This window comes from Heterodontus francisci, chromosome 6 (genome assembly GCF_036365525.1).
Source record: "Heterodontus francisci isolate sHetFra1 chromosome 6, sHetFra1.hap1, whole genome shotgun sequence".
NCBI classification, from domain to species: Eukaryota; Metazoa; Chordata; class Chondrichthyes; order Heterodontiformes; family Heterodontidae; genus Heterodontus; species Heterodontus francisci.
Window position 1 is genome coordinate 57,589,379 of NC_090376.1, and position 13,428 is coordinate 57,602,806.

The 13,428-nt window shown below is 43.1% G+C and overlaps 1 protein-coding gene across 1 annotated transcript in view; it reads right to left on the minus strand.

Moving 5' to 3' along the window:
* Positions 1-512: 512 nt before the first annotated feature.
* Positions 513-13,428, minus strand: part of LOC137370970 (protein THEM6-like) — a 36,707-nt gene continuing 23,791 nt past the window's right edge. The window contains exon 4 of the mRNA XM_068032862.1: positions 513-1,133. Coding sequence (XP_067888963.1) covers positions 906-1,133 — 228 coding nt within the window. The 3' untranslated portion in view covers positions 513-905. The remainder of the gene's footprint in view (positions 1,134-13,428) is intronic.

Sequence of the window (13,428 nt, forward strand, 5' to 3'; positions counted from 1 at the left end):
GCTTCTGCACGGTTGCTGGATGAAAGACTTTTGTGGGGCCAGGACAATCATGAATGCCTCTGGTCCAATAAAAATGTTTTTAAAAAAACCTAAGGCTTATCTTTTCTTTAGTGTCCTCTAGTGATCCATTTAAGTGATGCAGGCTAGCCCACTCAATGCCTGGTACAACTGGGACTAGCATGTATTGTGCATATTAAAATTACATGTGGGTCCTACAACTTTGATTTGCTTATTTAAACAGTCGTTCACCTGTTTTGGGTAGGGGTACTGGGTGATCGTTTAAAGGCTTGCCTGACCAATAAATCAGGCAGGCAAGTGTGCGTGTGTCCACCAGATTTTTGTCTGCTGGTTTATTCAGGCCAGAGGTAGGTGGCCAGCAAATCCCCTCCCCACCCAACCAATTAAATCAGCAGCACAGGTCTGGGTATGGTCATTATTGGCATTGGAAAATCATATTAGAGTATTATTGACATCACAGAAAAAAGAATTACATTGTACTTTGAGGTAAGACATGGGCATATAGTGATTTTAATAATACACATTGACGAAGATCTCCACCAAACATCCAGAAAATGCATATAATTTCCTTAGGTCAGTAAAGTTGTATATTTGTCTATTCAACAATAAAGATCTCACAAGAACAAAAAAAAGAGCAGAAATACAGGTTCTGAGGAATGTACCATCTGAGGGCTCTGATTTATAATGTAAAACTCATATCAGTGATTCTAAAATTTTCTCTTGAAACACAAAATAAATTATTTGATAAATAGCATAAACAAAATGAAGCCTTGAGCAGCATGTTGATATTACAGAGACACATCACTGCTAATATCACTGCAAATCTCTACCATTCCTGTTTCTTGATAGTTTGCCCAGGGCTGTTTGGTCTTGGTGCTGAGATCCCTCTATGATTTCAGTTTTGCACTGCTGGCCAGATTGTATTTGATCCACAGCTCTACCTCTTTTGGAAAATCTGGGCATTCCACCTTCCTCTTACACAGGAGCTGCAGCAACTTGTCTGGGGTGCTGTACAGAACGTTCTGTCGACACAGCATGGTGGCACACACAAAGCCATCCCTGCAGGAAATGAACTCCTGCTCGATATAGAAAGCCTTTTCATCCCAGCAAAGAATCTGTAGGAGGGAGAATACAAGTTTCAGTAATAAAATAGTTAAGTGCGTTGGCCACAATAGCTATGATTCTTTGCACCCAGCACAGCCATACTTGCAAGCAGTGCATTGCAAAGACAGCGCTATAACATCATAGCTCCAATTCAGCCCTAATATTCAAAGTACTGGCACAATGATAAACTAAGATGATTCCTGTGCAACTAGGGCTGGATAAGGTAAATAATGTTTAAAGGAGAACAACACGCCAAGAGGAAGGATTTTACCTTTAAAGAGGTGGGGATTGTTTATGTAGAACATGTCCTCAGGAAATAAAATGGGTTCAAAAGTGAGATTATAGCTGCACTGTGGGAAGAACAGGCTCGCTGAACCAAATGGCCTTATTTTTTCATTCCCTTACGTTTTTAAATTGCAACAAATATCACTATTTCCATACTAAACTGCTGTGTTAGAACAGATATCTATCAATTGAAGTATGTAGAATGATGCTAAAGTAATTTACCCTTACGTACAAAATAACCCAAACCATACAATCAATTCTAATGACAGGATTGCATCAGTAACAGTGTATGGCAAACTCACCGAAGTCTATTCAAAGGCAAGAGGAGGAACAGTTTATGTAGAACAGACTCACATTACAGCAGCTATGCTTGATTTGGTTGGGGCAATTGTAATGAGAACTTATCTCGCAGGTCACAGCATTTGGATAACCAGATGGCAATTAAGTGCTTTCACCTGCTATACCGATCATGGATCAGATGCAACACTGAGAATCTACAAAAGCAGCAATCCAAATCTGAGTAGCTTCTATAAACCTGTTCCAATAAATACAGGTTAAAATTGTGCTAAGCAATACTAGTAGTCAATGCAGCAACATATCTGTACACAACTTCAAAGCTGGCAAAAGACACGAAACTCGGAAATGCAGGAAACAATGAGGATAATAACAGACTTCTCAGGAGGACGTAGAGAGACTAGTGAAATGGGCAGACACATGGCATATGAAATCTAACTGTGTGAATCACAGAATGGTTACAGTATAGAAGGTGGCCATTTGGCCGGTCGTGTCTGTGCTGGCTCTCTGCAACAGCAAATCAGCTGGACCCACACTCCCAACCTTGCTCTGTAGCCCTGCAATTTTTTTTTTCTCTCCGGGTGCTTATTTAATTCCCTTTCAAATTGTATCTGCCTTCGAGTTACTTTCAGGTAGTACATTCCAGCTCCTATCTACTTGCTGCGTAAAAATTCCTCATGACGTCGTTGGTTCTTTTGCCAACCACATTAAATTGGTATCCTCTGGTTCTCAACCTTTCCGCCAATGGGAACAGTTTCTCTCTGTCTACAACCCCCCATGATTTTGAAAACCTCCATCAAATCTTCTCTCAACCTTCTCTAAGGAGAACAATCTCAGCTTCTCCAATCTATCCACATAAATAAAGTCCCTAATTCCTGGAACCATGCTTGTAAATCTTTTCTGCACCCTCTTTAAAGCTTTCACATCCTTTTTAAAGTGTGGTGCCCAGAATTGGGCACAATATTCCAGTTCAGGCTAAACTAGAGTTTTATAAAGGTTCATCATAACTTCCTTGCTTTGTACTCTATGTCTACTCTATGTCTTTATTAATTTATAAAGCCCATGATCCCATAGCCCTTTTTAAACCACTTTCTCAAACTGCCCTGCCACCTTCAACAATTTGTGCAGTACCCCAGGTCTCTCTGTTCCTGTGCTCATTTTAGAATTGCACCCTTTATTTTATATGGTCTCTCCTTATTCTTCCTATCAGAATGTACCATTTCATACTTCTCTGCATTAAATTTCATCAGTCACGTGTCCATCCATTTCACCAGCCTGTCTATGTCCTCTTGAAGGCTATCACTGTCCTCTTCACAGTTCACAATACTTCCAAGTTTTGTGCCATCTGCAAATTTTGAAATTGTGCCCTGCACACCCAGGTCCAGGTCATTAATATAGATCAAGAATAGCAGTGGTTCCGGCATCGACCCCTGCTGAACCCCAATTTATACCATCCTCCAGTCCAAAAAACCACTACTCTGTTTCCTGTCACTCAGATAACTTCGTATCCATGCTGCCACTGTCCCATTTATTCCATGGGCTTTACTTTGCTGTTATGTGGCACTTTATCAAAATCCTTTTGGAAGTTAACCGCATTACCCTCATCAATTATCTAGGATACCTCATCAAAAATCTCAATCAAGTTAGATCAAACATATTTTGCCTTCAACAAATCCATGCCGGCTTTCCCTAATTGATTTGCATTTTTAAAATTTCTTTCATTGAATGGGAGTGTCACGGGCAAAAGAGGCATTTGTTGCCCATCCCCAATTGTCTACGAGAAGGTGGTGGTGAGCCGCCTTCTTGAACTGCTGCAGTCCATCTGGTGTAGGTACGCCCACAGTGCTGTTAGGAAGTTTCAGGTTTTTGACCCAATGACAGTGAAGAAATGGCGATATAGTTCCAAGTCAGGATGATGTGTGGCTTGCGAGGAACTTGCAGATGGTGGTGTTCCCGTGCGTCTGCTTCCCTTGTCCTTCTAGGTGGTACAGGTCACGGGTTTGGAAGGTGCTGTCTAAGGAACCTCGGTGAGTTGCTGCAGTGTTTCTTGTATATGGTACATATTGTGTACCAGTGGTGGAAGGAGTGAATGTTTAAGGTGGTGGACAGGGTGCCAATCAAGTGAGCTGCTTTGTCCTGGATGGTATAGAGATTCTTGAGTGTTGTTGGAGCTGCACCCATCCAGGCAAGTAGAGAGTATTCTATCACACACCTGACTTGTGCCTGTAGATGCTTGACATGCTTTGGGGAATCAGGAGGTGAGTTGCTTGCCACAGAATTTCTAGTCTCTGACCTGCACTTGTAACCACAGTATTTATATGGCTGGTCCAGTTAAGTTTCTGGTCAATGGTAACCACCCAGGATGTTGATGGGGAATTCAGCAATGGTAATGCTGTTGAATGTCAAAGGGAGAAGGCTAGATTCTCTCTTGTTGCAGATGGTCATTGCCTGGCACTTGTGTTAGACTAATGTTACTTACCACTTATCAACCCAAGCCTGAATGCTGTCCAGCTCTTACTACATATGGACACAACTGCTTCAGCATCTGAGGAGTCACAAATGGTTTTGAACACTGTGCAATCAGCAGCAACAATCCCCACTTCTAACCGTATGATACAAGGAAGGTCATTGATGAAGCAGCTGAAGATGGTCGACTTTTGCATTTCATGTTGGCTGCCAGTCTCTTATAATTTCTTTGCTCCTCTTAATTGCTTTTTCACATGCCCTCTGAACTTTCTATATTCAGCTTGGTTCTCACTTGTTAAGTAATACATTTTGGCAAGAAGAACAAGCAAAGACAATATGGACTAAATAATATAATTTTAAAGAGGGTGCAGGAACAGAGAGTCCTGGGGATGAATGTACACAAATCTTTGAACGTGGCAAGGTAGGTTTGTAGGCTGTTAACTACTAGAAGATTAGAGCACAAAAGCAAGCAAGTTATGCTAAACGGTTATAAAACTCTGGTTAGGCCTCACCTGCAGTATTGTGTTCAATATTGCCTCACAAACCTTCGTGCCTCACAAACCTTATTGAGTTTTTCGAGAAGGTGACCAAACAGGTGGATGAGGGTAAAGCCGTGGATGTGGTGTATATGGATTTCAGTAAGGCGTTTGATAAGGTTCCCCACGGTAGGCTATTGCAGAAAATACGCAAGTATGGGGTTGAAGGTGATTTAGAGCTTTGGATCAGAAATTGGCTAGCTGAAAGAAGACAGAGGGTGGTGGTTGATGGCAAATGTTCGTCCTGGAGTTTAGTTACTAGTGGTGTACCGCAAGGTTCTGTTTTGGGGCCACTGCTGTTTGTCATTTTTATAAACGACCTGGATGAGGGTGTAGAAGGGTGGGTTAGTAAATTTGCGGATGACACGAAGGTCGGTGGAGTTGTGGATAGTGTCGAAGGGTGTTGTAGGGTACAGAGGGACATAGATAGGCTGCAGAGCTGGGCTGAGAGATGGCAAATGGAGTTTAATGCGGAGAAGTGTGAGGTGATTCACTTTGGAAGGAGTAACAGCAATGCAGAGTACTGGGCTAATGGGAAGATTCTTGGTAGTGTAGATGAGCAGAGAGATCTTGGTATCCAGGTACATAAATCCCTGAAAGTTGCTACCCAGGTTAATAGGGCTGTTAAGAAGGCATATGGTGTGTTAGCCTTTATTAGTAGGGGGATCGAGTTTCAGAGCCACGGGGTCATGATGCAGCTGTACAAAACTCTGGTGAGGCCGCACCTGGAGTATTGCGTGCAGTTCTGGTCACCGCATTATAGGAAGGATGTCGAAGCTTTGGAAAGGGTGCAGAGGAGATTTACTAGGATGTTGCCTGGTATGGAAGGAAGGTCTTACGAGGAAAGGCTGAGGGACTTGGGGTTGTTTTCGTTAGAGAGAAGGAGGAGGAGAGGTGACTTAATAGAGACATACAAGATAATCAGAGGGTTAGATAGGGTGGATAGTGAGAGTCTTTTTCCTCGGATGAGGATGGCAAACACGAGGGGACATAGCTTTAAGTTGAGGGGTGAAAGATATAGGACAGATGTCAGAGGTAGTTTCTTTACGCAGAGAGTAGTAGGGGCGTGGAACGCCCTGCCTGCAACAGTAGTAGACTCGCCAACTTTAAGGGCATTTAAGTGGTCATTGGATAGACATATGGATGTAAATGGAATAGTGTAGGTCAGATGATCGGCGCAACATCGAGGGCCGAAGGGCCTGTACTGCGCTGTAATATTCTAATTCTAATTCTGGGCACCACACTTCATAAAGGATGTCAAGGCCTTAGTACAATGGTACCAGGGATGAGGGACTTCAGTTATGGGGAGAGACTGGAGAAATTCGGGTTGTTCTCCTTAACGCAGTTGTTCAAAATCATGAACGATTTTGATAGAGTAAATAAGAAGCAACTGTGCCCAGTGGTAGAAGGGTTGGTAACCAGATTTAAGGTGATTTGTGACAAAAGAACCAGAGAAAACATTTTACAGTGAGTTTTTGTGGTCTGCAACGCACTACTTGAAAGGGTGGTGGAAGAATAGTAACATTCAAAAGAAAACTGGATAAATACTTGAAGGGGGAAAAAAGTATAGGCCATCAGGAAAAAGTAGGGAAAGGGATTAATTGGATTAACTCTCCCAAAGAGCTGGCACAGGCATGATGGGACATTCTCTGTAAATTACTTTAATGAGGCTCTTAACCCATTTATCACAAAATTATATCAACACCCAGAAGAACTTAACAATTGTTCTCTTTTTCTGCACACTCCCATTGACTGGATGTTTACTTTAATATGATGACATCAAATTTTCAGACTATTTTAATATTTTTTACACATATTCTATCTACATTAAATATAAAAATAAAATCAAACTTACAACTCTTATGTTTCGATGAAGCTCCCCGGAACATTTTTCTGCATTAAAAGGTACTATATGAGGTAAAGGAAAGCATGCCACGGGCAGCACCAGGCATACCTAAAAATTAGGTGCCAACCTTGTGAAGCTACAACACAGGACTACAAGTATGTTAACAGTGGAAGCAGCATGTGATAGGCAGAACTAAGCGATCCCACAACCAACAGATCAGACCAAAGCTCTGCAGTCCTGCCGCATCCAGTCATGAATGGTGGCAGACAATCAAATAACTAACCTGAGGAGGAGGCTCCACAAACATCCCCATCCTCAACGATGGGGAAGTCCAGCACCTGACTGCAAAAGAAAAGGCTGAAGCATTTTCAACCACCTTCAGCCAGAAGTGCCGAGTAGATGATCCATCTCGGCCTCTTCTTGAGATCCCCAACATCGCAGATGCCAGTCTTCAGCCAATTCGATTCACTCCACGTGATATCAAGAAATAGCTGAAGGCACTGGATACAGCAAAGACTAAGCGCCCTGACAACATCCCGGCTGTAGTACTGAAGACTTGTGCTCTAGAACTAATTGCGCCCCTAGCCAAGCTGTTCCAGTACAGCTACAACACTGGCAGCTACCCAACAAAGTGGAAAACTGCACAGGTACATCCTGTCCACAAAAAACGAGACAAATCCAATCTGGCCAATTACTGCCCCATCAGTCTACTTTCAGCAAAATGATGAAAGGTGTCGTTGACAGTGCTATCAGGTGCCACTTATTCACTAATAACCTGCTCACCGATGTTCTGTTTGGGTTTTGCTAGGACCACTCGGCTCCAGAATTCATTACAGCTGTTGTCCAAACATGGACAAAAGAGCTAAATTCCAGAGGCCAGGTGAAAGTTAATGCCCTTGCTGGAATGCAGTTCAGGAAGGTGGCTCACCACCACCTTCTCATTAGCAATTAAGGATAGGCAATAAATACTGGTCTTGCCAGCGATGCCCACATGCCATGAAGAATAAAATAAATAAATGAATGCAAGCTGTTGCTGCCATTTGTATCTATTCCTCCTTGATATTCCAGCCAAATTAAGACAGGTAATTACCAAATGCAAGTTCTTAACTCTGACAGAGTTTTAGATAGGTGATTTAGAATTAGTCTTGGCCAAATGCAAAATCTCAACAGCAATTGAGAATAAATAACAGCTTATGGGGGAGGGCAGTGCAGTGTATTACAGTAGTTACTGGCTGTGACATGGAGTGATGGCACATGATTCTGCACCTATAATGCCTCAGAGGCTGAATTACCAATCATATACTTAGGATCTCAACCAACGACGCAAGTCAAAGTAGCAGCTTAAAAAAATACATATATGGAGAAGGGGGGGATGAATAATTTTTAGAAGGGTGTTAAAGGTAGCAAAGCAGAGTGATTTAAGAATTACAGAGGGCAGAGTGGTGGTGATGGGTTATTTTAGCAAGCAGGAAGTATTGCTGAAGGAGATCCATCTGATGAGGTACAGCAAAGCCATGGAAGGATCTGAATATGCTAGGAAAAGATCCTCAATTCAGTTTGCTGGGGCACAGGGAACTTGGCTAGAACAGGATAGGAAAAATGGAGGGTGTGAGCGACTTTAGGGGAATATTAACCAGCTGTGGGGGAAGGGATGGGTATGGTGCCTCCCCGAGATCATAATTCTGAGCACTTTAACTGTTAGGCCACATTAACACCCAATTGACAGGCCGACAGCCTGATTGCATCGGTGACGAGCAGCCCGTTGAATTTCAGGGCAGGATTTCTGCAGGCCTGCAGAGCACTATTTAAAGACTGAATATTAGTTGAAGAGGCAAGGGCACAGAAGGACATCAGATAGGAAAAAGATACAAAAGAAGAACATGCAACAGGCCTAGCGAAAGCTAGCAGAGTTTGTTAACATGAGCAGCATCACTCCCAGAACCTGGATTCAATGCAGAAAAAGGTTCAATAATCTCGCCTGAGCAGCAAGTCAGTGTACAGCTCTTCATAGAATGATACTGCACAGAAGGAGGCCATTTGGCCCATCGACCTGTGCAGCTCTTCCAAACAGAAATCCAGTTAGTCCCAATCCCCAGCTCTTTCCTTATATCCCAGCAATTTTATTCTCCTTCTGATATTTATCCAATTCCCTTTTGAAAGCTACTATTGAATCTACATCCACCATCTTATCAGGCAGTGCATTTCCAATCTTCACCACTCATTGCATAAAAAAGTTTTTCCTCATTGTTGCCTCTGATTCTTTTACCAATAACCTTAAATCTGTGCCCTCTCGTTAATGACGCTTCAGCCATTGGGAACAGTTTCTCTTTATTTACTGTATTTAAACCCTACATGATTTTAAACACCTCTTTCAAATCTTCTCCTGGCCTTCTCTACTCTAAGAACAACCCCAGCTTCTCCATTCTAACTACATAACTAATTCCTGGGACATTCTAGTAAATCTCTTCTGTACCCTCTCCAAACCCTTCACAGAATTGGACACAATACTCCAGCTGGGGCCAAACTAATGTTTTATCTAGGTTTAACATCATTTCTGGCTTGTGTACTCTATGCCTCTATTTATAAAGCCCAGGATCCCATATGCTTTATTAACTGCTAATTTAACCTGTCCTGCCACCTTCAAAAGATTTAGGCACAAACACCCCAGGCCTCTCTCTTCTGACATTCAATTTCTCTGCTATACACTTTCCCACCCCATTTTCCCCAACACTCTAAACACTTCCCTCCACTGTGCCACCTCATTCTCCACCAATCGTAAGGGGACACAGTACCACCTCTCCTTCTCATTCAAATCACACCCATAGCAGCCCCAAACACTATTCTGTTTTGACTGATGGCAATTGCAATATAATGAACTTCTCTGACTCCTCTCTAACTTCACCGTTCAGCCATTTTCTTTCCATTGAACACCACCCTCTTCTACTCAAAGCTTGCTTTTTCTCCTTCCCTCAGCATACACCCATGCACATCATTTTGCAATAGCCTCTCAATAAAGCTCTCCCTCTGCTTTTGCAGGGAATATATCTCAAAATGAGTGAAGGAGGAAAACTGAGGGAGGACCAGCTAATATCCAGGCCCTTAATAAGACGGAGCAAACAGCCCTGGAGATCACAGGCCCATCAAGAGCAAAACGCATTAGAGTTGGCAGGGCTAGAGCAACACTGTTTGGGTATCTGCCTATTACTTGACCCTTCGATTATATTCGAGCAGTTGCACAACTAGCCCGACGACAACCTCATGTTGCACAATGAAGCTGGTCATCAGCTACCGTCAATGCCATTCAAACTCACCCCTTTCTCTAGGTCCTCCTGAGCACCTGAGAGCAGAGGACAGCAATTGCTTCAGAAGCATCATCACATGCACCATTGCCCCAAACAACAACAACAGTGATTGCCACAACAAAAACAAGAAATGCTGGAATCACTCAGCAGGTCTGGCAGCATCTGTGGAAAGAGAAGCAGAGTTAACGTTTCAGGTCAGTGACCCTTCTTCGGAAATGATTGCCACTCTGGTTGGGTTAGAAAGTGAGTTAACAGGGCTTCTCATGGTGAAGTACCTAGTAAGGTGCAAGTAAGTTGTAGCAGCCGAATAGTGGAAATGACAGTCCAGGAGACAACTTGACAAAGGACAACTTCAGTGGAAGACAGAAATACTAACTTCAGGTACCCAACCTTCAAAAGCAATCTCCTTTCAGCACACATGCAACTGTCCAATGTATTGGAAAGTCTGTTAAGGAGATGTTGCACCATGTCTGAAAGTTTGGAGGAGTCCGCTACCAGCTTGTGTGGCATTTTGTCACAGAGTATGTGCACTCTGCAGTCTAGCCTAGACCACTCCCTCAACTGATGTCCATCATGCCGCCTAGCTGGGACATAATGCCCCACCAGAAGCCAAAGTACTGCAGCCTTCAGAGGTCCTGGTCCTTTGAGGTCCAAGCTCCGAGAAATTGCTGACTTCAAATATCTCAAGATTCCTCTCGAGCAACAGCAGCCTTACAGCAGTTCTGTTAAAGCCAATGGGGAAGTCCTTTATAGTAGAAGAATGTTAAAAAAAAAAATTGTTGAATGAATGATTTGCATTTATATAGCACCCTTTACATCAGAATATCCCAAAGCACTTTTCAGCCAATTAAGTACACTATTGGTTGACACTTTGATGAGAAATGATGCCAAGACTATTATTGTTGCAGAAATTGAAGACTGCATCTTTCCACATTTGAAACTTTTGTCTGCAGTGTGATTATGATTAGAGATACAGCACTGAAACAGGCCCTTCAGCCCACCGAGTCTGTGCCGACCATCAACCACCCATTTATACTAATCCTACACTAATCCCATATTCCTACCAAACATCCCCACCTGTCCCTATATTTCCCTACCACCTACCTATACTAGTGACAATTTATAATGGCCAATTTACCTACCATCCTGCAAGTCTTTTGGCTTGTGGGAGGAAACCGGAGCACCCGGAGAAAACCCACGCAGACACAGGGAGAACTTGCAAACTCCACACAGGCAGTACCCGGAATCGAACCCGGGTCCCTGGAGCTGTGAGGCTGCGGTGCTAACCACTGCGCCACTGTGCCGCAGTGTGGTTTCATAGCAGGCTTTTAGTCTGTGTTGTCAGGATGGCATAGATATAATGGTTGGTCCAATGGTGTTAATGTGCTTCATTGCAGAGTTGGCAAATGATGAAATAGGAAATGATGTGGAGGGGACTGTGGAACTTTTGAGGTGAATAAACAGGTTAACCAAAGCTCTGCACAATCAACTCATCCCTGGCATCTCTGGTTGCAAAGGTGCATAATGGCCCATCCTACTGTGCAACTTCCTGCAACAGAGTTCTCATCAAATGTGGGCAGTGCCTCTTGCGGTTCCTCCTCTATGTACAATTTCTTTTGGATTGAGAGGCTGTGCAATATGAAGCACACCCTCACAATGCTTGAGACTCTTTAAAGGGAGCCCCCAGACCTATCAATGCAGCTAAACTGTTTCTTCAAACATCATGTTTGATGATTATCATCGTCCCACGGCTCTGGTTGTATCTCATCTGTGTGGATGTGCTGTTATGTAGGGTTGTTATAAGCCATATGTGCAGGAAGGCACCTAGCAGCCATTCTCGGACATTTTCTTGATAGGTAGAAGTGTGTGGAAATGGCTGATGGCTGCAGGATAACAGCTGCCTAGAAATCTGGTACTGAACTGTGGCGATGATCACCGACTAGCTGCACACTGATAGAATGAATGAAGTTCCCCACTGAAGCAAATCCCAGAGCCCTTTCATTCGGACTACTGCTGTCCATTGGAAAGACTAATAGTTGTTGGCCCTGCCAAAGAGGGCATTGGTGACCTGCTTGATGTAGTTATCAACAGTAGACTGAGAAATTCAGGAAATGTCTCCTGTCACACCCTGGAGAAGAGCCTGAGGTAAATAAGTTTGGGCAATGGTAACGTTCGCTGCCACAGGCAAAGTATGGCACTTGATCCAGTAGGTAGAAGGCTTTGTATGAGTGTGCAGAGGTTTGCAACAGCCTGTCAGCAGAAGCACAGCTGCCTCATATACTCCAAGTAGCCCTTCTTCCTTCTCCACCTCCCCACCTCTCCAACACAGCCACCCCATCCCACACCTGCTTGTGTTAGGGCAGCCTTCTGCTACTGTCCCTCATGATTCAACAAAATCAAAGTAGCAAAAATGGTAACCATCATAAACTGTGTGCTTATTAAGGGGGTGTGAGCAGAATAAGTGTAGAAAAAGAAGCAATCTCTAAGGCAAACTGTGCTATGAAAATCCAAATATGTATTGCAAACAGGTACCTACGATTGGAGTGTTTTCAGTTGAGCAACCTTCTAAAGACTGCTCTTTGGAAACAAATCTCGCGAGGCTTTAATTAGTTGGTTCAGCGCTGGATGGGACATCTGTTTTTGTACATTCAAAAAATGTATCAGGGTTGTAATGACATGCTCAGCGGGCGTCTCGGATACCTAACACCTAACATAACGGAGAGGTTACAATGGTGGGAATCAAGCAGAAATGTGATGGCAAATCTCCTGAGGTTATTTTACTTCCGCTATTGCCCTGTTCCTGTTAGGCAGGGGGATTTAAAAATCACCCCTGTGGAAAAGAAACTTCTTCATGTGCCATCATTTTAACTGGTAATCAGAAGGCTATGATTTTCACAAGGCTAGCCTATGAGCAACTCCTCTGGCAGTCAGGGAATGCAATTGACTAGAAAACAAAAGTCATTATTGTAATAAAAACAAAATACTGCAGATGCTGGAAGTCTGAAATAAAAACAAGAAATGCTGGAAATACTCAGCAGGTCTGGCAGCATCTGTGGAGAGAGAAGCAGAGTTAACGTTTCAGGTCAGTGACCCTTCATTAGAGTTCTTCATCAAAGTCATTATTGTGTTATTTTAAACAAACAAAGCACAGTTGTTTTGGCATGCTATCTGCAGTATAATAACAGCCTTCCTTTGCGGTGGACTGATTTTCAGTTCATAATTTCAGACCCCACTTTAATGCCTCTGCAACTTTTAGTATGCAGGTACAGCAAGTAATTGAGAAGGCAAATGGAACGTTGGCCTTTATTGCAAGGGGGATGGAATATAGAATTATAGAATGGTACAGCATAGAAAGAGGCCATTTGGCCCATTGACCTGTGCAGGCTCTTTTAAATAGCAAACCATAAAAGAAGGGAAGTCTTGCTACAACTGGTCAGCGCATTTTTGAGACCACACCTAGAGTACTGTGTAAAGTTTTCGTTCCCTTACTTAAAGGAGAGATATACTTGCATTGGAGGCAGTTCAGAGAAGGTTCACTAGGCTGATTCCAGGGATCAAGGAGTTGCCTTCTGAGGAA